A 25,483-nucleotide genomic window follows, 5' to 3' on the forward strand; every position below is an offset into this window, starting at 1 on the left:
GGGGAAGCAATCTGCGGAGCCCTATGTCTTACCCTGTAGGGTGGGAGAGGGCTTCTGCCCTCCCCCAGAGCAGCACGCTCTTGCTGTAGCACACCAGTCTGCCCCAGTACTGAGCTGGTCCCAAAGCTGCCTGCTATCACCCCAGTGTGCATTGGGGCAGCACTGTCTCCATGGGCCCATCAGGTGCCCTGTGGTGGTAGTTGGCATGGTGGGTCAGATCCAGGGCTTGGAGTACTCCTGGCCCTGCTGGAACTTGGTTTGGATTAGGCTCCCCGACCAGAAGCACAGGTCCAGCCTTAGCGTGGTCATGTACTGTGGTTCCCAGATTGCCTCTGTGCTGCCACAGCCGCCTCCCCCAGTAGGCTCAGTGGTGGGTCCTATGTGCAAAGAGATGGTGCTGTACACCTGTGTTCTCACGAGGAGGTGGTGGTGATGGCAACAGGCTGGCCTGGCTCAGGAGGGCACGAATAGCTGTTCTGCCAGCATTGCCCCACAGCTTTTCCTTGTCTTCTCTTGGGAAATGGATGTATGGGACTATCCCTTTGGCTGCTGCTTTATAAAATTATTTTCCAGCTCTTTTCTAATCTTAATAAACTTTGAGTCATAGGGCTGTCAGAACTGGGACATATAGCTGTTCTGTCTGGAAAAGGAAAGTAAAAGGCTTCCTGAAGCACAGCAGGTTGCTGTCTTACTGCGTTTTGGGAAAGCCGGGCAGCATCCCAGAGCACTGGAGGACAGAGCAGTGACATTCTGGATTGTGGACCATGTGGCTCAGGTAGCAGGTCCTGCCTGGAAATGTGTCCAGGTGTGAGGGGAGTGCAGGGGTGGGAGGAGGCAGCGTGAGCAGAGGAGGGTGCAGCACATTGCACGGTCTCCGCTCCCATTGCGACAGCAGCGCCGTGGGCTGGCTCTGTGCCCTGATGGGACAGCTGGGGCTGCCTGGGTGGCCACTGCCACCAGGTGCCTGCACATCCCTCAGGTGGGCGTGGGAAGCTGGAGGAGCAGGTTTCCAGTCTTCCTGGCAGGTGTGCTGCAGCGGAGGTGGTGATGGGCTTGGCGGGGTGGGTGCTGCAGCCCTTTCTTGGCCAACTTCAGTCACCCTGCACTTGTAGAAGAGCTTCCTGTGCACCGGCTTTCTTCCTATAGAGTGTTCTGCTAGATTTCGCTAAGTATGGGGGCTTTGCATCTTGCTGGGTCTCTGTTTTGAGGGTAGTGGATACTTTAATAAACCAGGAGGGAGTAGCTTAGGCTGCAGAAATAACTTAATACTCTTCTGCTGGCTCATTAAACTGACAGCAAGACGCGGTGCCCTGATGGCCGGTGAAATGGAAAAACCATTCTCCTGAGAAAGCAAATCTGAATTATTTCCACCATCCCAGCAGGGTGCATTGCGTAGGGCTGGAACGTACTGTGACCTGTTGAAATGAATGACTGAAAGCAGGAAGTCATTCAGTTTGTTTTTATGTATGTGAAGTGAGGGGATGGAAAACAAAGTAGAAGGCTGTATGCTCTCGATATCTTCTGGCGCTTTATTAAATGAGGCATCTTTCTGCTTTTTCAGCAGATCCAAATCCTTTTTTTTGTTTGACTGCTTTGTTTAACTTTTGGACCCAAGGCAAAACATTTATTGAGGATTCTCAGTTTTGGGGTTATCAGTCTGTTATACATGTGTGCATTGTTTTAATTATATCATTATAATTAATGATATAATTATAAAGGCCTTATTTCTGTAAGGTCTTTGACACTGCTTCCCACAACATCCTTGTCACTAAATGGTAGAGATACGGGTTTGATGAATGGACTGTTAGGTGGATAAGGAATTGGCTGGATGGCTGCATCCAAAGAGTTGCAGTCAACTGCTCAATATCCAAATGGAGATCAGTAACAGGTGGTGTCACTCGGGAGTCCTGTAGTGTTCAATATCTTCATCAATGACGTGGCAGGTTTGAGTGCACCCTCAGCAAGTTTGCAGGTGACACCACGCTGAACAGTGCAGTTGATTTGAAGAGGGAAGGGATGCCATCTAGAAGTACCTTGACAGTCTTGAGGTGTGGACCCATGTGAACCTCATGAAGATCAGCGAGGCCAAGTTACAGGGTCCTGCACCTGCATCAGGGCAGTCCCCAATATCAGTACAGGCTGGGAGATGAGTGGATTGAGAGCAGCTCTGTGGAGCAGGACTTGGGGATACTGGTGGATGAAAAATTGGACATGAGATGGCAATGTGTGCTTGTAGTTCATAAAGCCACCCATATCCTGGGCCGGATAAAAAAAAAAGCATGGCCAGCAGCTTGAAGGAGGTGATCCTGCCTCTCTACTCCACTCTGGTGAGATCCCACACTTCAATGACTAACAGTTATTGGCTTTCACAGTGAGTGTTTGAGTTGCATTGCATCCAGTGAGACTTTGGTTAGCTCCTTCTGTCTGCTTTTCTGGACATGTGAACAATTTCCTCATGCCCATACCAACCTACTTCTAGTATCTTCTGTGTGGTGATGCAAACCAAACTTAAACCAAATTTTGTTGGCATCCGTGATAATTGCACTGTGGATCATCTCCTCCCATTATGCACCATAAACTGTATCAGGAGCTTCCCTGTGTCTATTCCTGAGCATTCCATGCTTTAAAGGTTTGGTGAAGTTACTGCGCAGCAGGGAAGCATCTGAATCATCTGTGAAAAGTGCACGGTCTAGGAGGACAGCCTTGTCCATTACTGTGCTAGAAAGGGTATAATTGAGCTCAGGAAATGGCAATATGTAATGGTAGGATGTTATCAAGCACTGATATTTAACGAGTATTGGCCTGACAACTACGTAGCTCTTTACACCCTTTGCTTATGTATGTGTTTATAGGCATTTTTAAGCATGACTTGTAAAAATAATTGGAGAATAAATTTGTCAGAAAAATTCATTGCAAAACTCATTTAATATCAGACACTGGAGCTAGGGTCTGTGTGTTTTAAGAATTAATCATTCTCACCACTGTTTAGCTGGTTTAGTTAGGTCTGTTTCTGTACAGGAGATTAAAATATGGCTCTGCAGCTATTCAACTGTCATTTCTTGTGAATAGTTTTAGTAGTATCAAATCTAATTAAAGTGGACATTTAAGAAAAAACCCTTATGAATTTTGAGGAAAACCAGGAATTTGCCAGCAAATGGGGTTCAGTGGCCAGTTCAGTGCTCTCCTTCTGATTTGTTAGCCGGCATTTGTTGTCAGGGCAGGAGGAGGTAAGTGAAGGTAGAGGAGATCTGTATCAGCTATTTCATGTCATGTAAGATAGGCAATCCATTACTGTGCTAGAAAGGGTATAATTGAGCTCAGGAAATGGCAATATGTAATGGTAGGATGTTATCAAGCACTGATATTTAACAAGTATTGGCCTGACAACTATGTAGTTCTTTACACCCTTTGCCTATGTATGTGTTTATAGGCATTTTTAAGCATGACTTGTAAAAGTAATTGGAGAATAAATTTGTCAGAAAAATTCATTGCAAAACTCATTTAATATCAGACACTGGAGCTAGGGTCTGTGTGTTTTAAGAAGTGACCTTAGTTACACAATTAATCATTCTCACCACTGTTTAGCTGGTTTAGTTAGGTCTGTTTCTGTACAGGAGATTAAAATATGGCTCTGCAGCTATTCAACTGTCATTTCTTGTGAATAGTTTTAGTAGTATCAAATCTAATTAAAGTGGACATTTAAGAAAAAACCCTTATGAATTTTGAGGAAAACCAGGAATTTGCCAGCAAATGGGGTTCAGTGGCCAGTTCAGTGCTCTCCTTCTGATTTGTTAGCCGGCATTTGTTGTCAGGGCAGGAGGAGGTAAGTGAAGGTAGAGGAGATCTGTATCAGCTATTTCATGTCATGTAAGATAGGCAACAGTGTTATAAAGCCAAAGTGGTAGAAAAAGGCAGTATTGGAGTTTTAGGTACTTTTTAGAAAATATTTTTCTTCTCAAATTGGCACTTCAAAGGGATACTGAAAAAGCAGTAGCTTAATTGATCTCCTGGCAGCCAGCAGATGAATATTACAAAGCAAATGCACTCAGTTGCTGGCTGCCTGTGTCTTCTCCCCTTGCCCTGTAACACTTTCCCATGTTAACTTTCTTGGATGCTAAGAACAAATGAGATGAAAAGGGAGCGTGGAAAAGGTTAATGTGATTCAGCTGTTATCTACCGCCATTCTTGTACAGGGTCCTTCCACCCCCAAAGAAAATTAATATTAGAAGTCTATGATTTAGAGTAGCTCTGTTTCACATTTTGCTGCTTTTTCCAAGGTAGAGAAACTGATTAATTTGTTTCAATATATTCACCTTTTGATCTACGAGTCTCTGTAGAAGAGTGGCAGCTCCTTATACAGGGCTCAAATCCAGGTCCTTTTTTGTCTTTTTTTACATCTGTGAGAATTTCTCCCTGTAGCTTCTTTCTGAAAAAACCCAACTTATTCCTCCTTTAGATGCAGCCAGACCAAAGCATTCTTTCTCAAATGACTCCTCAAACTTGCCAAGTTTTTTCTTTTCCATCTTTGTGTTAAGTGCATCTACCCTAATGTGAGCCAGGATGAGTTGATTTGGTTTCTCAGTACTAGGCTGCTGATGCCTGGAACCATAGGGATGGGGAGAAAAAAAACACACTGGAGATGGGAAGGGTGCCTTCCTCATCACTGTCACAGCTTTTATTTACTGCATTCAGAACCAAATAAGAATGAATTGAAAGATGAAAAGGAAAAAGTACTTTTTTTTCAGGGACGTTCGGCTTAAATGCTATTTTTATTACTGCTTTTGTTTCTTCTGCAGAGTGGGAAGCCCCCAGTTAAGGACATGTTCACAGATCTGAAGGATGGAAGGAAGCTATTGGACCTTTTGGAAGGTCTGACAGGGAAACCTCTGGTAAGAGAAATGTGTATGAGTCATATTCGCATTTATTAAAAAAAACCCCAAACCATGTGATTTTTTTTTTATTTTTTTTAGATCCTAATTTATTTAAAAACTTGTTTTGCTTGTAGTGTGTACTTGCTTGCTCTAGTTCCAGTGACATTCCCTCATGGGATATAAGGTCAGGCTGAAGTTAGCTGTGTAACCCTCCCTTGAGGGTTAACGTACCGTTTAGCAAGCCATGTAAAAGCAGTGGTGTTATTCATGTAGTGTATATTTTTAATAGATCTTCTAAAGGTTTGCTTCTGGATGATTTGGAAGAGCAGCCTTTAGCTGGGTACCTGTGGGCCTTTTCTAATAAGCTCTTGAATAGATCTCTTAAAGAAAAATGAAAGAAAAAAGACAACAGCTAGTAGGCAATGCATAAACCTGCATTTCCATTGAAAAGTCCTTTGTGATCTACACATAGCAAAGGGCTGAAAACTACTCAAGTCTTGTTTGGGAAAGCGTGTGTGTGGTTGAAAACTCTTCCTCTGCTAACATTGATGCCTCTTCAGAAAGATGTATGAGGCATGGTGAAACCTGTGCCATCACTTGGGATAAATTCTTCATTTCACTCTTTAACTCAAATTCTTTTATTGGCCTTATGGGGAACCTTCAGACATTTAAAATTTCCCCTTGAAGGCTTGCCTTGTTTTTTAAACATGCATTTCATTAGTATTTCCAATGATTTGTGGTCTCATTTAAAGTATAGTGAAGACAATAGAAGATTTTTCATTTCTAATTCTGTGGATTGCAGTGTTCCAAATTCAGATCCCTGCTCTTGCAGTGCAATCATGGTCTGCTGCAGGAGTTAAATTGCAGTGGTTAAAGACAAATGGGATGGCAGGTATTGTCAAGAATTGCAGTGATTTGGGGTGGGAGTTTTTTTGTTGTTTTGCTTTGTTTTCTTTTTTTTCCCCCCTTGATATAAAAAGGAAGGGAAAGTTACGAAGTGGAACTTCTTCCCAGTATACAAAGATTCAGCAGGCTTTCAGTGCCAGAGAAACAAATTGCTGCTTGTTCTCTCTTGGGAGCCAGAAAATTTCAACTACTCTGGCAAATGTTCAAAACCTTCAGATTTTCCCCGGGAACTCCCACTTTACTTTTGTATTGCCAGTTTATAATTTTGCAGAAGCTGGGAATAAAAATTCTGGATTTACTGAAGATGAACCGAAACACATCTTGAATCCTTTTGAATCCAGGCTTGTGCTGTGCCTTGAATTGAGGAATAACATTCTGACCAGTTTTTATTTTGAAATTGCTGTGGATGATCCTGTTTGGCTTTTGTTCCTAGTTAAAAAAAAATAAAATTAAAATCTGGAGAAAATTAACGCAAATTTCCCGTTGATTGCTCACTCTATCATTTATTTTGTTTGGTCTATCCAGTTAATTCTGATGTGAACAGATTGTGACTTTTTGTTTTCAGCCTAAAGAACGAGGTTCCACGCGAGTACATGCCTTAAATAACGTCAACCGAGTACTGCAAGTCTTGCATCAGAACAACGTAAGCATGTTTTTCCACAACTTTTTAATAGACTCTTTAATTTATTCCTGTGTGGAAATGAGTTCAAAATGCAGAGAATAAAGATTTTTGGTACCTAAAATGAAAATTCGGCAAGATGGATAAACTGTTCTTGGTTTTCCTTATCTGATATAGAATTTTAGTGTCTGGCAATTTTGTGAAAGCTTAAAATGCTAACTTAATCATGGTACTAATTAAAAAAACCACCACACTGTGTTTTGTTGGGATATGTTCAGTTCCCAAAGTAAAGGTGACTTGAATCTCTGCTATGCAGAGCTCATGAACCTGGCAGGACAAGAAACTAATTTCTAGTGTTGATGCATAACTTGTGAAAAAAAATCTGTAAGGGTATGACAGGTCTCTGTGTGTTCTGTGTCCTGCTCTCAAAATCTGTGAGGATCTTGCCATTGAAATCTGTCAGCTCTCTGTCAAATCTGTACCAAATGTTTCTAATTTGGAGCTTTGGTAACTGATCAGAAGAGCAAACAAACAAATCCCAATCCTTCTTTAAAAGAAAAAGAGAATAATAGTTATTTGCTTTATTTTGGTTTTATGTTTTTATTGCCTGGAAGCCAGTAGTGCTGTAGTAAAGTGATTTTATTTTTCCCCCGAAGAACAATTCCTGATAAGTATTCTCTCTATGGTTAGAATTTCTATTTGTGAATGTCAGGGCACTAAAATAACTTAATAAGAACATTCTGGCAATAAAATACATCTAATACAAAAAGGCACTGACATATTTGTGTAAACTGCTGATTGAAGAGTGATACGAACATGCTGTATAATACTGCAATTTCCTCTCTGTGTTGGTGGACTAGTGTCATATTTCTAAGAAGCAGCCAAAGTTAGTGTGGGTTGGTTGGTTGTTTTGTTTTTTTTTTCCTTTGAGGTACTGTAAATATTGATTAACTTTTTTCTAAGGATAAGTAATGACTCTTTCCAGCTTGAAATTGATTTATTTTATGAAGACAATAAATAAAATAATATTGAGTTACAATAATTAATTAGTTCTTCCTTAGGCTGGCAGGATCTGAATTTCTAGAAGTAAACACATGGCATTAGCTGAAGGTCATTAAGGTCACATATGTGATTTATACCTACTGGTTAACCTCATTAGAAAGTGTGTGTGGTTGTTAAGATGAAGGGAAAAGGCATCCACTAAGAAGCAGTTGCTATTTGTTGCCTGAGAGTTTGTGGGCTATAGAATATTCATAACTTGTGAAATAATTTATAAAAGTGTTTAAATATATATTGCAAGGATCAGATAAGCCTAGGGTGTAGATGTTCAAGTGATCCTGTGAACCTCAACCATCTGATGAGCAGAATGCTTCTAAGTACAACTTTCAACTTTTTTGATTTGGGGACCAAGTTTTTTGAAATAATAATATGAATCCACTGCGAGTCATTCCATGTAGCCACCATCTGTCTGCTGTCGGTAGTACTGACTGTCTACTGTCAGCTCTCTTTTATTGATTATTGTTGCTTAAGTCTCAGTAGTCCATTCGCCATCCTAGTGGGTTGCTGGCTGCATCCTGCAAAAAATGTTGGTTTAGTTCAGAATCCTTAAAATGCAAAAATGGACATGTTGGGTATTTTATGTATGATGTGGCCAGCAAGAGGAGTGCATTATTATTACTATTACTATTAACCTGAGATTAAAAAATGTCAAATGTTTTTGTTACCCATTCTCAGGAGTGTTTGTCTTCTATTATAGGTGAAAAAAGCTCTTGCAGTGCCAATTCTTTTATTTTTGAGCCCTCGACCTTTAGTCTTACTGTCTGCTCCTTGTGTTCTAGAGTGCTTTCCATTGCATTGCTAAATGATCCACACTGGTGTTTCCTTTGGCCTGTTTTTGCCTTTTTGATTTACAGTTGTCTTAAAGTACATGCCTGGTATTTCCAAAGAGTATTACTGTATGATTTTGTTTCAGCTGCTGTAAAAATTAGGAGAGGACAATTCACAAATCCACAGGTTTCCTTAGTACTTTGAAGTGTGATTTGTGGTTCCATGTTAATCTTGCAACACATTTTTAATTTGATTCTTCTATCCAAGAGACCTATGGGGAACTGAAAGTTGTCAAGATGATATCTGAAAGCAGAATTGAAGCCACTTGTGATTGTGTGATAAGAGGAAAAATATTCATGGAATACCATTATATTCTTACACGTCAGCAATATTGTCTAAAACAAAATGAAACTTTGTTCTTGTCTATTCTGTCATTGTAGGCTACATCCACTGAGAGCCAAAGTGTGGGTTCTGTTACTGTCCTGTGATTGTTCATGTTGTTTAATTGCTAACTAGCTCCTTGGTGCAGGTTTTTTTTTCTTTATGACCAGTTCTGATCCCAAACAATTCCCAGATACAGTACTTGGTATAATCTGGGAGGTGTTTCTGGAAGGTGCTGTGGATGACACTGTTTTGGAGCAGGGGTGAGAAAGGCAGAAAAAAAGCTTCCCTATGGAGGTGAAACTCACTGTGCTGCTTGCCCCTGGGCTGGAGGATGCTCCTGGCTCAGGTTTTTTACAAGAATGAGGCCCCACCACCTGTCCCATGTGGGAGGGCATCTGCTACACGTGTCCATAACCCAGGGAGGGATTTGTCCTCTCTGCCATAGGCAGCTGTTCCTAGCCCAATTTCCATAGCATGGTGGTGACTACTGCAGGGTGCTGCTGTTCCCTCCAAAAGGTGGTTCAGAGTTAGTGCCACTTTCTTTGCATTGACTGAATGATGACCTGATGCCCCATTTCAGTTCAGACTCTAAAGTAGCACTGAGTGAATATCTGTTATACTTTGCTTCATCTGAGGACAGAATACTTGATACAGGAGTGGGTAGCCTCTCCTGCCCTCTCACTTACTAAAGTAATGTCTTTGCCTCACTTCTCATATTTTTTATCTTTTTAATGCTCTTGATTATGCCATCACCGAGTCTATATGGAGTCCTATGCATATAGGAAACTTGAAAATTTTATTTTTCCTTTGAGCTTTTGGTCTCCTTGTATAAACTTGTCCCATTTGAATGTTGGTTCATGCAAAGAACAAACCTGGTTTTAATTACAGAGTTTTCATGGTTCTGTGATATCTCTGAGTGTATCTAGGAGCACGACTGCCTAACTGCTTTTGTTTTAAAATATCAGATCCTTCATTTTCATTTCTTTTGGTCAGTTTTGACTGTTGGTATGCACTTGTATATTAGAAGGGAGGATAACAATCTTCCAATAGAGTATCCTCTTTGGTGCCATCTTTTGTCATGTTTAAGCAGTTGTTATGACAAATTCAGATAGTCAGTGCTCCGTCATCTCTGGTTCTGTCTTCCTAACTACTTTTTATTTCAGAGCACCAGATAATACATGGCTGGACAGCCAGGAATATGGGGTGGGGTTGCAACTTGAAACTGTGATAACAGTATTTCCGACCTCTCCAGGTGGAGTTGGTGAATATTGGAGGAACTGACATCGTTGATGGAAATCACAAGCTGACGTTGGGGCTGCTGTGGAGCATTATCTTGCACTGGCAGGTGAGAGGCTGCTGCGAGAGCTCTTCCTTTCCAGGAATTGTGTGCCTTGATCTGCTGGGATTCTCACAAACCTTCCTGGGGTTTTGGTGGCGGAAAATACTGCTTCTATTTTGGGCTGGTAAATAAAGGCAGGCCAGTGTTTGGTTTCTGATCTCTGTCTATTGGCTGCCTCCTGCGACACGTATTCTCGTATGTGCTCAGTCATACTCAGTCTCTGCTGGTGTTAATTGCAGAGAGGCTTTTCAGGCTTGAAGCACTGTATATTCCTTCCTCAAGGTGTTAGCAGGTGTGTTTTTACTAACTAGGTAGCAGTGTTGGGCTTGCAACTTTTATGGTGCTCTGTAGGTTTGTTTCTCAGTCTCATAGATTGAATTGCTCCTGGTTTATCCAGGGTACCCGGGAGGATCATTGAATTCACTTGGAGGGAATTTGGCGGATGATTATGCATAGTACCCAAAGAGCAAACTACTTATGTTGGCTGAGCAGATATCCTTTCCTTGCAGAAAACCCGTGCAAGCTGTATTTTGGGGGTTTGCTTACTGGTGGAACCTCGGCACAAGGCAGTGGGAAATAGCATAGGCAGCACTGAGGAGCAGGGGGAGGATCGTAATGTGAGAATAATATGTCATTATTACCTGAAGCATTACTGGTTCTTGTAATCAGTAGAGTACAAAGATGGCCTGAAGACTCCTATTGCCAAATTTCATGTGAGGAGTTAGTTTGATTCATGGTTTTTCATGGGAAAGACCCTTTCACAATTTGTGATGTAGCTTGCTTCAAAGGATTTGTAAGCAAGGAAAGTAGAGAACATGTCTGTAGGGTGTAGTTGCTGCTGTCTTGCAGGTGAAGGATGTCATGAAGAACATCATGTCAGATTTGCAGCAGACTAACAGTGAGAAGATCCTGCTGAGCTGGGTTCGTCAGTCCACAAGACCTTACAGTCAGGTCAACGTTCTGAACTTCACCACAAGCTGGGCAGATGGACTCGCCTTTAATGCTGTCATCCACAGACACAAGTAAGTGGCAAACAGCTTATCTTAGACTTAGTGAGGTAAGCACTTTTTTCCCCTGTGTCTTCATGCTTGAGCATTTGACAGCATCTAGCCTGTTTCTGTGATTCATTGTTTGGTTTTTGTTGTGGTAACAATAACAGTGGCAGGATATGGCCAGAGCCTTGCAAAGGGTGGAGCCAAGGCAGCAATGTAACTCTCTCAGCTCCTGCACATGCATGCACACTTGCTAATTGAAGTGGGTTTATGTCCCACTTAGTAGGCATCATAAAGCAAATATGCTGAACGGGTCTCTGCAGTGGGGTTTGACCATCTCCTTCCCCCGTTCTTCCTTCCTTCTGCCCACCTTCCCGTGCAAAGGGAAATATTTGTTCAGTCAGTTTGCTGTATCATTTTAGTAGGAAGATACAGAAGCTTTCAAACAAAGGAATAAGAAAGACAGAGTCTGTAGCTTTTCTTAGTTTTTTAATGTATGTTGCTTGAAAGACAATGTATGCAGCTCTTTCAGAAGAACTGCTGAGCAGAAGAATCCAAGTGTAATAGAATACTTCAGGTGTCTGCAGCGTATTCATTAGTTTGTTCATTATACTTTATAAGGAATATTCTTAAAGCTTTTTTACATAGATCTTTTGTGTTCTTTCTGATTATTGGAGAACTATTTGCTAGTCTAAAGAAATCATCATTATAGACTCCTATGAAACTTACCAGTATGTTCTTTTTTTTTTAAAGTTTCTTTGAGATCTGCTTCTGGGCAATCCATTATAATCCAACTTACTTTAAATGAAGTCAGTTCATTGCTTTGCAAGGGCTGACTGTTCTTAACTATAAATAACCATTTTAACATGGTAATGGTATGATAAACTCTAGAATTTCACCAGACCTCCTGGCTACCAGGTATCTGTCATGGCAAATGCTTTGCAAACACCCAGAATCCAGCAGATACAAAGCATATGTTCACTTTGAGCCTGCTGTTCTCTGCTCTTGAGTGCCCACTTGGCCTGTGCTGACTGAAGTACCAGTGCTGTCACAGGCTGGCTGACTTCAGGACGGGTCTGTCCTGACACACTTCTGTGCCTTGTAGACCAGAGCTGGCTTGTGTTCAGCCTGCACGGATGCGTGGGGAGTGCCTGCATCACACTGAGGGCTCCTGAAAATTAGGGAGAACTGTTCTGCTAAGGCAGAGAAATACTAGCAAAGGGCTCTCTGGAGTTTATCAGAAATATTACCAAGTCCCTTCTGTGGATGTGTGAGCTGTACTGGTGGTTTTCTTACCACCATAATTGCCTGTAGTGGTGTAGTTCTACTGCTGAGCATATGAAGCTTTGTGATGGAGAGCCTGCCAGCTTTAGACACAAGTGAGTACTAGGTGACCTGAGGAGGAGAGAGAGAGCGAAATTGGCTGCAGGCTGTTTGTTGTCCTTATGCATTGTGACTATGTGCTCGGGCTTTGTGGGATCTGAAGTCTGTGAGCTCTGCCTTTTTCAGAGCGCTGTGAAGTAGCAAAAACATCTGCTGAAATCTTTAACTGAGCGCTTCCCTCTGGCTTCCTAAACTTTCTCACTTACCTGACTCTGCTGATCTCTGAGACTTTTAATTCCCTCTTCCTGGAAGCCTGGCAGCTGCCAAAGCATAAGAATTCAGCTTTGCTGTCCCTGGGCACCAGTCACTTAGCCAGGAGAGCACCATTTTCCCCACACTTCTGTGAAATCTTGAGCTGCATTTAATTTAGATTGGCTTTGAAAAGGAAGCTTTAAAAGGTACTTGCAAGGAACAAGGGGATTGGGGCAGGTTGCAGAAGTGGTAGGACAACATAGCTTATGTAGCCTACCTGGGCAGTAACATTTCACATCTGTCCTGGTTTCAGCTGAGACAGAGTTAATTTTCTTGCTAATGGTTGTTGTGTTTTCAGATTTGGTATGAAAGGAATGTCAGTAATGCATATTGGTTTAGTTGTTGTTAAGTGATGTTTATAGTAGTCAAGGACTTTGTTCAGCTTCCCATGGAAGCTGAGAAGGAGCTTAGACAGAATAGTAGAATGCCCAATGGAATGTTTGGCACCATAGACATCATGCTGGTATATAAATGGGGGTTGGCTGGGGGTGGGGGGTGTGTGTGTAATTTTCTATCTCTGCTTGGGTCAGACTTGGCAACCAATTCACCAGGCAGTGGGAGTGACTTGGATCTTGTCTATTCTTTTACCATTGTTATTGTTATTTTCCTTCTCTGTTACTGTTCTATTAAACTGTCTGTGTCTCAACCCATGAAGACTTTTTTTTCCCACTTCCTCTCCTTTTCTCCCTCTTCTCCCTGCCTTTCTTGGGGGAAAGAAGTGGGGAGTGAGAGGCTGTGTGTTCCCACTTCCTGGCTGGGCTTAAACCGTGACACCTGCCTAAGGGGCATTTTCAGTATTGCTTTTTTAATTTAGCTTAATATGACACCTCATATGGGAGAATTTTTGTGGATCCCATTAAGAGGTTTAGTAGCTTGCTTTTCTCTTTATGTATCTATCAACAGTTGTTAGCAGTGCTACCTCTTGGCTATAATATCTAGCAGCTTTGCAACACTTGCAGTACTTAATAAAATTATATGAAGTAATAGGACATTTAACATTTTGCTGTGCTGGTCTCTTTCATTTTCTAATATTAGCTTAGTTCCTCTTTGAATTGAGTTCTGCGCTTTGGTACAATTTTCTTGCTCATAGGTAAATGCCTAGATTGCATTTTATTAAAATTTGTGTTACCACAGTGAGCAGGTAGGTAGTGCATGCACAGTATGCTTGTTGCAATGCATTCTTCAAAGGAAGAGCCTCTGCTGAGGCTTTATGTTGAGTTTGTGGTTATCCTTGTTGCTTCTTGCATGGAGGTACAGTATTCTGCTAGCTTCTATCAGGATCTTTGTGTCTCTCTGTTCCCTGCTCACCCCACCTTCCTTCTGGCTTTTTCCTCCTCAGACCCTGCTGGCTTACAGCCTTCCTGTTTCCCAAAGTGTGATGCATGACAACTGTTAAAAGTATACTCTCAGGTCAATTTACAACTGAACACTAAGTATTAAAAGAGTTAAAGGCAAGCCCATCTCTTCCTCCCCAAGTTCTATAAAGCACAGAATCAATAGCAGTGTTTTAATAAGAAGCCACCGTTACAGAGTTATGGGAAGTATTTTAATGCCTTTGTGGTCTTACAGCTGTGTCAGGGTAGGTACCAGTAGAAGGGGGCCCTGTTTGCTGACCTTGCATCCTGCTCTGTGCTCTACTTTTTCCCCTTGAGACCTGCTGGTGTGTTTTGAGTGTGTGGCTGAACTGGAGACTTGGTTTGGTTAACACTAATGTGAGATGAAGGCTGCTGGCACTGTCAATCGATCAGGTCCTTGGTCTGATTCACACCACGACTCTCACGAGCACTTGGGATGGGATGGGTTTTTTGTAGCTGGCTTTATTTTTTGTTGGAGGAAAAAGGCTGTGGGGCAGGGTGAGCAAGCAGGGGTGGAGACCACTGCTGCTCCTGGCTGTGATGGTCTGGGGTGGTCAATGAGCCACATCACAAGTTTGGAATGAGGCTCTTCAGGATTGGAGTGATTTCTTGATTCCCCAGCAGAGCCTGACGCTGGAAGAATGTAGTAACAGTAACACTGTGAAAGAAATAGTTGAAGAAAACTGCTTCTGGAATAAATTTTAAACACAAAGTTTATTTATTTTCTTGTTAGTAGTGTTTAGTCTCCTGTTGCAGTCAATGATTATATGTATAGAATACATAGAATGGAAACTGGATGTTGCTGTGGACGTGCAGTCAATTGATTTGTGATTGCCAGATTCTCACCCATAATAAGAAAGCACATTTTTGTATTTATGCATTTGTGTATACTCACTTATGTTTATATTTTGTGTTTTATGTTTATATTATATATACTACCTTCATATTCTGTATGGTATGGATTTTTTCCTTCCGATAATATTTACTACTTTCTTTCCTGTTTTGTCTTCACTATTAGACCTGAGCTTTTCAGCTGGGATAAAGTTATAACAATGTCCCCAGTTGAGAGACTGGAACATGCTTTCAGCATAGCCAAGAATCACTTGGGAATTGAGAAACTGTTGGATCCTGAAGGTGGGATATAGTTATTTTAATTGACTAAAAGCTTTTTTGATCTCTCTTGAAAGAAATTTCTTCTATTGAAATTTACTATGAATACAAATTCTAGCAGTTTTGTGCAGTGATGTTTTGTTTCAAGTCCTTAAATTTGAGTTTAAAAGAATGTAAATTGTAGGGTAAGGTTATGTCTGTACGTGTGTATGCTTCGACTTCTTGAATGTTAAGGTTCAAATTGACTTAGCATTCAAAGACAGTGTACAGAAAGTGAAGTTGGTACCCTGGGTTTGTTTTATTTTGGATAGGAGTTTTACCACAAGGGTCTGTGCTTTTCAGATGAAGTTAGAGCATTATTTAGAATGGGATAACTTAAGCGCTCATGATTTTTTGTTCTTTATATATACATTGAGTAGCACTAGCTGCCAGTGCTGTGAGTACTTACAGTGTAGGAATGCTTACCAGGAAACTTTTATGCCTCTTTTCTAAGAGCTCTAGAGCTGCTGTTCTGCTTTGAATTGAGCCTCCAAAGATTCATTCTGTAAGACAAACTCTCGAGATTCAAGCACCACTTTCTTTCAAAAAAAACCCCAAAAAAGTGTTAACTGAATGAGTAGCACTCAAACTGAGAGATAGTAAACCTGAGTCAGTGAAACTCTTTTCCATATCAAAAGTAAGAAAATGAACTGACCAGTGCTGGGAGTGGAGACAGAGCCGAAGTGGAAGTGTTTGTTGCTGTGGAATACTGGCCCTGAATTGCATTTATGCTTGGGAGATGCGCCAGATAAATTTTCCTTGAAGAGTTTTTTTTCCTCAGTAACTTCAGGTTTGGGCTCTTACTTCAAAAAGATCATGCCTTGTGATGTGAGTTCACTTCCAAATGTAGGAAATTTATTTTAATTTTTTTTTTTTCCTTCACACTGCTTTCAACATATTTCAAACCTGGCCTTTTAATTGAAAGTTTACTAAAGGCTACTTAGCAGGAAAACCTGTGATTTACACTACATGTAAAGTCTTAACTGTATTCTAAGTAATGATTTAGAAAAGTAGATTCTTAATTTATTTTTCCCCATATTTTATTTTTTTGATGCAGATGTTGCTGTACAGCTTCCAGACAAAAAGTCTATTATTATGTATTTAACCTCTTTGTTTGAGGTCCTTCCTAAGCAAGTCACCATGGAAGACATCCGGGAGGTGGAAACCCTTCCAAGGAGATACAAGCAGGAATGTGAGGATGGAGAGTTCAATATGCAGCAGGTGTGTTTGTCATCAAAGTCTACCTGGCTTTTCAAGAGTTTTAATTTTAGCTGATCTTCAGTCTTGTCAGTTATCTCTGGAACATGCCGTCTGTCTTGGGCAACACAATTTGGGAAATATGAAGCATCTTCATTTGATTGACTTGCATGGTTATATCTTCCTCTTTTTTTTCTTTTCTCATTCACTTACAAAATCCTGTGTGTTGAGGTGTAAATTTCCATCTGTGTTATGCTTCTTTCTTCTGTTTCTCTTTCTCATTTGTCTTGGCAAGCTGGAGACGTGGCCCAAAGTTTTTAACTGAGTTTGCTGCATAACTTGTGGTGGTAGTGATGGGTTTTTGTTTGGGTGTGAGATCCACTGCTCTGTTAAATGAGCATTCTACCCATGTTCATTATTTTAAAATGAAAGCTTATTAGTGGTGACTGTGGCCCTTGTTAAAAATGTACCCAATGATTACTTTTAAAATTTTATGAAGGATTGAAAGGGATCTTAGTTGTTCTGGTTTTAGTATCATTTGGAAAGGCATCTTCTGTGCAGTTCAAAGACATCGCTTTTCTCTTGGCTGCCTAGGCTGTAGCGCTTGAAGAGGAGCAGAGCAGTTCTAGAGCAGAGACTCCCAGCACGGTGACAGAGGTGGATATGGACTTGGATAGCTACCAAGTGGCTCTGGAAGAAGTTCTTACATGGTTGCTGTCAGCTGAGGATACATTTCGGGAACAGGAGGAAATATCTGGTGATGTTGAGGAAGTCAAAGAGCAATTTTCCACCCATGAAGTAAGCTTCTCTTGAAAATACATTTGTTGGGTTTTTTTGCGTGTGTGTGCGAGCTGCAGACATTCATTTCCTAGTCCTTATCCAAAACCTGTCATTGTTTCTTTTGTCTTGTTTTTTGATAAATTAAAAGCACTTCTAAATGAATGTAATGGGTTTGCTGGGTTTTTTTGTGGGGTTTTTCTTTTGACAAATAATAGGTTCTTGAAGGTGAAATAGATTTTTTTGGGGATAACTTACACTGGAACATGCTTTGAAACTTTAATGTATTTTTTTTAATCAGTTAATGGTGGCTTGCTCGATGTTGTCTATAATACAAAAACAGTCTGATCCAGGCTGATTTGTGCTTCTCTACTGCCAACTACTAAAAAGCCTGGTCAGCCTTATGTCACTTGCTGTTAAATGAGGGCAATGCTGAAATAGATAATAATGTCAATTTAATTCAGTGGTCTCCCTGTCATGATTAGCATAGGTATTTTTTCATAAACATGTGTTGCTGCTTCCAAATTATTTTGGTTTGGTGTTGTTCCAAATGTGAACAAATGTTCTAATGTTGCTAAAAGTTTCAAATGTCATGTTAAATGTTTTAGTTTTCTCCTGTGTCAGCTTACTGTGTACAATTGAATTTAAAATCTGAACGCTGAACAATATGAAGAATTTTTTTTCCTTGTACTACAGTTTTAAAGCTATAAAGCAAAGGGGAAGAGGTGTTCTGGATTTATAGTGAATATGTGAATTTTTATATATAGGGGTTTATATATATATAGGGTTCTACTTGCTTTCCTATGGTACACTTCAGATCTTCTTTTAAGTCCTGTTAACCACAGGTAAGTTTCTGTTTTATTTTCTTGGTACATTTGTTTTAAGACTGTCTCCTTACAAACAGTTATTTCTCTGAGGTGGTCAGCTGGTCAGCTTTTTTTCTCAATTAGCTCTGTTTTACTGGCTCCAGAATTTTTGTAGCTCATGGAGAATCTTCTAGAGAGGACAGGTCTGCCATGCTTGTGTGATTGATGATGCCAGCTCATTCTGCAGCAGTGTTTCAAACATGACAATTTATTTAGACATTTACAACTTCATAAACTCCTGTAGGAGCTCGCAGATCATGGTGACATGGCTTGTTGTACCATTTTCAGGCTTTCATGATGGAACTAACTGCACACCAGAGCAGCGTGGGCAGCGTTCTGCAGGCTGGAAACCAGCTGGTGGCCCAGGGAAATCTGTCGCCTGAAGAGGAGTTTGAGATCCAGGAGCAAATGCTTCTGCTGAACTCCCGCTGGGAGGAGCTCAGGGTGGAGAGCATGGACAGACAGTCCCGGTAAGTCATGCCTCAACCTCTCTCAGAGCTGCAGGACCCACCTCTGGTGCTTACTGCATCTCGGAGGGGTTGGTCTGCATCTATTTGCAAGATTCCTCCCTCCCCCAAAATAACTCTTCAGTTTGTGACCTGAAATCCACCTTCATCATACTTTCCAAAGTGAAACAAAAAAAATAAATATAACTGTTTTTGTTTTATTCCTGTATTCTGCAACTGTTATGTAAATATGCCAAACTAAATATAGAGTATCTACATGCAGTAGTTACATGAATGTGGCTTCAATATTGTTTCATAGTTTAAGTTCTTCAATAAAGCACATAGTAGATGTGGATAGTTATGTGTGTTTACACAACTAAACTGCGATTAGAAGATTTTTTTCCTGCCTGTGGGTTATCAAGCTAAGAGCTGCACATCAAGGGAGAAATTGCATTTTGTTGCAGCTCTTGGCAGATCCCTGTTGCAAGAAACAATCCCTGATACAAAGTGCATAATTCACTGTTTTGTCAAGAAAGAAACAAGGATACTTAACTGTGTTCCTTAGGTTAATGGTGAAAATATTATTTGATAGTAGCTAACTGATTTATGAATGGCCTCGCTTCTTTCCTATTGGAATTAGAACTTAGTCTCTTTCCTCAAGAAAACTGTTTCTGAAGTAGCTCTGGTGTGCTTCCCCCTGCAGCCTGCATGACATGCTGATGGAGCTCCAGAAGCAGCAGCTGCAGCAGCTGTCCGACTGGCTGACGGTCACAGAAGAACGCATTCAGAAGATGGAATCTCAGCTCTTAGCGGAGGATTTGGAGTCCCTTCAAAAACAGCTGGAAGAACATAAAGTAAAATTTTTTGGCTGTTATATGATACGTATGGGTGAAGTATTTGGACGATGTGTGCGTTGGTGGGCTCCTTAACTGAGAAACTTGATTGTGTCAGAAGTCATGTATGGCTGTATGCTGAAGGGCTGCATTTGATGCTTGGAAAAGGATGGTGACAGGGTAGAAAGGAACTGGCAGTTTCTGGAGGTACTTTCTTAACTGAACACTTGAGCACTGATGACTATAGGAGAAACTGTTGTCTTCAGTTCATGCAGGAAGCGAAAACTGTAAGGGAAACTTTCTGCATGAAGTGAGGGTCTCTCCAGGTAAATTGTAGGTGTGAGGGACAGTATGAAATGACCTGTGGACAAACTTGCTTTTAATGACTGGCAGGCATTGCTAAAGCACGCTTGAGACCCGCAGATTAAAATAAAGTGGCAGCTAAAACTATCAGGAATGGCCTCCCAAATCACTGATTCTCGTCCCTACTATTGCGAGGATCACATCCTAAGGCGGTGCATAGACACTGCTCTCTGACGTGCACAACATTTTGGAAGTGGTTTGTTTCTCAATTAAGTTTCTGGGTGGGAGTCCAGCGTTTCTAGCCTGCAGTGTTTTTTTTGAAGGAGAAAGATGGCCCTTTGATAATTTGTCATGGTTGCACCTTTGTTTTCGTACTCAGCTCTGAGGTTTGACTTTGTCCCCAGCATGGGACATACTCCACAGTTCTTGCCCTGTGAGGTATTTTTAGTCTGTGTAATTTCCTGTCCCACATTTGCATTCTTTCCTCTGTCTTTAAAGTCTGGGTAGTTTCAAGTGTGTTGTTCACAGAGTAGTTTAAGATATTCTGGGATGAAAAGTGATATTTACAGTATTCTAAAGGCATATTGATCTTGCAGAGATACTTCAGAGGTAGACTTTAACCATGGAATCTGTTCTTTTAGCAGTTCTATGAATATTTAAGTCTACAGATTATTTCAAATTAAGTGGAACTGTATGCTTTCTGCAGTTTTTGACTATTGTCTTTGAACATCATGATCAATTATAGCTCTGCTAATTGTGAGAGTTATATTGTCAACTATTAAAAGACAAATGTTTTTGGTGATTTTTACCTGTTTGGCATGCCCTATGGTACTTGCTTTATTAACAGTAATAGCTTTTCATAGAAACACATAAGCTCTCTTACCTATAACAGTAGACATATATGAAGTCAATGCAATTGGCACCTGATTCTCCTAGTCAAGTATGGTGCATACAGCTTAAAATATTCCATCATGCTTTCCAGTACTTTAACAGAATGGTTGTGGGTTTATTTCTAGCAGTCTTTTGCTTACATTTATTGATACTGCACAGTGATTCACAGGTAGAAATCTGTGCTTGACTGTTGAATCTGAAGTACTTTGCCACAGGAGTTGTGTTAGTCGCTGTGGTCAAAATAGCAGATTAGCAAATGTATTCGATGTTGGTAACCTCATATTTGTTGTTCTAGAGCCTGCAGAGTGACCTAGAGGCAGAACAGGTGAAGGTAAACTCCCTAACGCACATGGTCGTCATTGTTGATGAAAGCAGTGGGGAAAGTGCAACAGCTATCCTGGAGGAACAATTGCAGGTAAAATCATAGAACAGTTTGGGTGGGAAGGGACCTTTAAAGGTCATCTAGTCCAACCCCTCTACAAGGAGCAGGGACATCTTCAACTAGATCCAGTTGCTCAGAGTCTTGTCCAACCTGACCTTAAATGTTTCCAGGGGGGGCATCTACCCTCTCTCTGGGCAACCCATTCCAGTGTTTCACCACACTCTTTGTAAAAAACATTTCTTCCTTATATCTAGTCTAAATCTACCCTCTTTTAGTGGGGGGGGGCATCTACCCTCTCTCTGGGCAACCCATTCCAGTGTTTCACCACACTCTTTGTAAAAAACATTTCTTCCTTATATCTAGTCTAAATCTACCCTCTTTTAGTTTAAAACCATTACCTCTTGTAATGCAGGAGCCCTCTTTTTTTACTTTAGTAGCAGGCACTTAAAAGCTTTGTAATTGTCAATCAACACTTTTGTGTTTAAAGACTATTTATCCTAGAAAGTAATTTAAAGTAATTTTTTTTTGAGAAGTAATAATAATGTAAAAATTGATAAATTTGCTCACTTTTCAACAATCAATGAGCAAATAAATTTGCTCACTGACCAATAATCAATTGATAAAATTGGCACCTGCCCAAAGTGCTTTGACTTTCAAGCTCAATTCCTGATGAGTCAAGCTGTTTGCATTCCCAGTGACTTAGGCACTTTTGTAGTGTATTCTTTCAGCAGTTTCATTAAAGTGGGAAGATGCAGAGTATGACTCTTATTTCACGTGAGGAATTTTCATTAGGAAGTTACAATCTGATGGGAAAAATATTTAAAGAATGAGCAGAATTTATCTAGAGAATATAATGTGAAATATTTTCCCATTTTTGTCAGAAGTTAGACTAACTTGAAGTCTAGGCAGTGTGAAACAGAATTTGTTGAAACAGAATCCATGCTTCTTTTGAAGTCAATCAAAGAGCTCACTGACTTAAGCAAGAGCAGAGATAAGGCCGTAGGTGAATGCTCTTGAAAGTTCTAACTTCCAGCTTTGTGCAATACAACAATGGTGATTACTGGCAAGGAGGTAGCTGTAATGTAGAAAGAGGTTACTGTGAAATAGAAATTATGCTTTTGATTATCTGATTTTTGAGCTTCTTTCTGAGGCTCATGTATGTTCATGAGTATTTCCTGCTTTTGTAGAGGCTCGGTGAGCGGTGGACGGCAGTTTGTCGTTGGACTGAGGAACGACGGGTCAAGCTGCAAGAAATTCAGCTTTTATGGCAGGAACTGCTGGAAGAGCAGGTTAGTAGCTCTGCAGTTACCCAGAGTGACTGGTTGATTTTCTGGGGCGGGGAGGAGGGACAACCAACCAACCAACAAAAAACACCCACCCCAAACCCATTAGTAGGTTTTAACAGCTCTCAGAAAAAAGTCTTGAAAAAATAGATGTCTTACAGTTTGAGTTCCCAGTGTTTTTTGAGGAGTAGAGTAGCTGTGCAGTGCAGGAGAAGTATTTTCCAAAGTTTTTAAGTAGGAAAGTTTGTGACTCCTTATAAAATAATTTCTAAGGTAGTTCTCAAAGTGGCCAAGAAGTGGGAATATCCGTGGTAGCAATGTGATAATGAATCCATAAGTATTTGGTGGTTTACTAATCACAGAAATCTTCCCAATTAAGTTATATGTGCTTCCAACATGGATACATATACACAATATTGCAATCAGCTAATCAAAATCATAACAAAATTTTTGGTTAGTAAAGCATGCCGCTTGTCTCATTTTGCTGAGTTTAACCAGACAGTTGGATTGTGAAGAAGATGACATTGTGAGTTTTGACTTGCTTCGATAGCGGACATTTTACATACAGGCTGAATATAGTGCTCAAACACAAATTAACTGACGGCATAAAAAAGGTGGTAACACAACTATATGTGTTCGGCTTGTATACCTAGTGTTCCAGCTTGTTTTATATCTCAGCTTAAAATATTTGATGGCTTTTCCTTTGAAGGTTTTACTTAAATTGTTTTGTTTTCTTAAATGATGGCATTTATCACTGTGAGCTATTGTTTAAACTCTGCTGTACACCCAGATTGTTTAGACATTTGAAAGAAGTAGAACAGTGCTGATAGAGCTGTTACTATCAGTTACAGCCTGATTTCTTTGACAGGGATGTTTTGTCTGCATTTTTGGGGCTTGCATATGTGTTTCTCCCTGACCCCTCCTATACCTATTTGCAGTATATTGATAAGCTGAATTTGCAGCCCATGTGACCTTGTCAGCATTCCGCACCCAAGGTTTAGATTCTGGTTTATCCAATGCCAAGTACCTATATATATATATATCTGTTCCTTTAAAATACTGCGTAAGCGTATGTGTGCGTACATACAGAAAGTTGTGTGCTGACACTTTGTGGCAACTCTTGGACAAGGTAAGTCTCTTGTTGAAAAATAAGGATTCCTCAAAAATTCTCACTCTGTATGTCAAGGTGCGGAATTCAGGTGTTCTTAGTTTTGATGACCTTATGTGACTGTGTTTTTTGTCCGCTTCCACTTTTATATTTGCCTGGGGAAAAGTGACCACTCATGGACTATTACAGTAATGTTAGAAGTGTCATCTTATGTTGAAGTTCCTTTGATTTCAGCTTTTTTTGAATTGGTATATAATTATGTTGTGCTGTGAAAACGAAAAAAACTTGTTAGATAGCAAGTATGAAAAATTTTATTAGATAGCAAATGAAAAAACTTGTTAGATAGCAAGTAGTGAGGAAGTAAAAGCTTATTTTAGGTGGTTTAGATCAGCCTATGTTTGCATTCATTGTTCACCCCTGAACAATGCCTTTATTATTGACAGGTTTGAATTACAGTTCTATGTCCTCAAAAATTATCAAGTGCCTTACCAAAATTACAAATTGAAACTAATTAAAACTTTAATACAAACACTTTGTTAAAACAAAAGTCACTAAAACATTTAAGTACTATCATTTTTCCATTTCACCCAACCAGATGGAGAGATGAGCAACAGTGATGCATCAGACTTTTTGTGGCTGCCTAGAAAATTTTTGGAAACCACATTGCCAAGTCAGCACAATTCTTACCACTCAGGAAACAAATTCCTCAATCAATGCCAGATATTTCTTAGCACTGTGATAATTATGTTTCAGTTTTCTAGGGAGAGTTATCTTTAACTGCTGATTTAACAGAAATTAATTGAATACATTGAAGGGTTTTTAAGCTTCTCTTGTGCATAAAATATGTTGGCAGGGATGTCAGTGTGATTTTTCCAGAGAATATGTGGTGGTGTAATTTTGTTTCTCACAGCCTCATGGCATTTCCACCACCGTCGTATTTGCTGTCTGTACACTTTGCGTGCTGGTTTACATTGGCAATGTAAACTGCCTTAACCCTTTGGCCCAAATATTGCTGTAGTCAGTTCTGGGGCAATGCCAAAAATATACAGCTAGACCGAGGAGCCTAGTAGCTGCTGTAAAGCGTGGTGTTCAAAGAACAAAAAGGTCTGCCTTGCCGTATCGTTTTATTTTTATTTTTTTTTCAAACACAGAGGAGTAGCAGTGTGCCAGTGGCTATGCAACTAAGCTTGACAGACAGCTGGGTATTCCAGTCTGTGGAGATGGCTGTGCAGCAGCACCAATATGTTGCAACGTAACATAAAATTTATAAAATCCTTCCTGATACTTGATGCCAGTTATTGCTGCAATTCCCGTAGGAGTGCTGTGTGAGTGAAAGTGAGATCCAGGACAGGTTTCCCTAGGAAAAAGTAGAAAAAGCTCAAGATCACAGAGTTAGTACTATCCAGAGCAGACCATTCCAGCTTTCAGCAGTTAGAGACAGTGTTTGCTGAAGTTATTTTGTAATTGGAAGTAGGTACAGTAAATGGGGAGGTTACTAATTAATACCTGAGTCTTTGAATGACTGCCTGAACTGAGAGCTCTGAGTTATCAGTGGTGTAGTTTCTGTGAGGAAATGTTTGTAATGGCTGGTTTTAAATCACAGAGGAAGAATGGTGGAGAATTAATGAAAACATACATAGCATTTTTGATATATTTAATTTTAATATTTATTTTTAATATTTAATTTTAATATAGTTTATAAATCCTATGTCAACCTTGGTGGATATCTGGTTGCTACACATAACTTTTGGAGGTGGCGGTGTATGTGCTCTGACGTATTGAGAAATGGTTTTGTTGAAATTGTTTTGCTGGAAAGCATTGCTTAGTTGTCTGATCTGATATTTTTTCCTCCCCTTTTATATACTAGCTTTGTTAATGCCAACTGAAATTCCTGCATATATAGACTGCAGAACTGTGCTTTGAATGCAATTATCTTAAAGAAGGAATTGTCAATACCTGTTTGACAAACTTGGTGTTTTCTTGTGCTATTTTTCTTATGAACTGCAGTGCTTATTGAAAGCTTGGTTAACTGAGAAAGAAGAGGCTTTGAGTAAGGTCCAGACAAGCAACTTCAAAGATCAAACAGACCTGAGTGTGAATGTTCGAAAACTAGCAGTGAGTATCGCTGTCCTGCTCTATCCTCTCAAGTCTCATAGACTAAAGGAATGGCAAAATGCCATTTTTTTTTTTTTTTTTTTTTTTGAGTGGCAAATTACCTCCCAGTAGGAGCTGTAAATACATGATACTTTGGAAGCCAGGACAATATTCTCTCCTTGCCAGATTCTTTCACTTGAATTTTAAAAAAATGTACAACTTATTC

General features: G+C 40.2%; 1 protein-coding gene across 3 annotated transcripts in view; it reads left to right on the top strand.

The window, feature by feature from the left end:
- Positions 1 to 25,483, top strand: part of UTRN (utrophin) — a 379,666-nt gene that overhangs the window by 72,623 nt on the left and 281,560 nt on the right. For all 3 annotated transcript variants that reach the window (XM_014950829.1, XM_014950828.1, XM_014950830.1), the window contains exons 3-14: positions 4,797 to 4,889; positions 6,343 to 6,420; positions 9,860 to 9,952; positions 10,796 to 10,968; positions 14,947 to 15,062; positions 16,135 to 16,298; positions 16,869 to 17,072; positions 18,206 to 18,387; positions 19,067 to 19,217; positions 20,686 to 20,805; positions 21,960 to 22,061; positions 25,171 to 25,278. In XM_014950829.1, the coding sequence (XP_014806315.1) occupies positions 4,797 to 4,889; positions 6,343 to 6,420; positions 9,860 to 9,952; positions 10,796 to 10,968; positions 14,947 to 15,062; positions 16,135 to 16,298; positions 16,869 to 17,072; positions 18,206 to 18,387; positions 19,067 to 19,217; positions 20,686 to 20,805; positions 21,960 to 22,061; positions 25,171 to 25,278 (1,584 nt within the window). The remainder of the gene's footprint in view (positions 1 to 4,796; positions 4,890 to 6,342; positions 6,421 to 9,859; positions 9,953 to 10,795; positions 10,969 to 14,946; positions 15,063 to 16,134; positions 16,299 to 16,868; positions 17,073 to 18,205; positions 18,388 to 19,066; positions 19,218 to 20,685; positions 20,806 to 21,959; positions 22,062 to 25,170; positions 25,279 to 25,483) is intronic.

Source organism: Calidris pugnax, unplaced genomic scaffold (genome assembly GCF_001431845.1).
Source record: "Calidris pugnax isolate Ruff unplaced genomic scaffold, ASM143184v1 scaffold24, whole genome shotgun sequence".
Taxonomy (NCBI): Eukaryota; Metazoa; Chordata; class Aves; order Charadriiformes; family Scolopacidae; genus Calidris; species Calidris pugnax.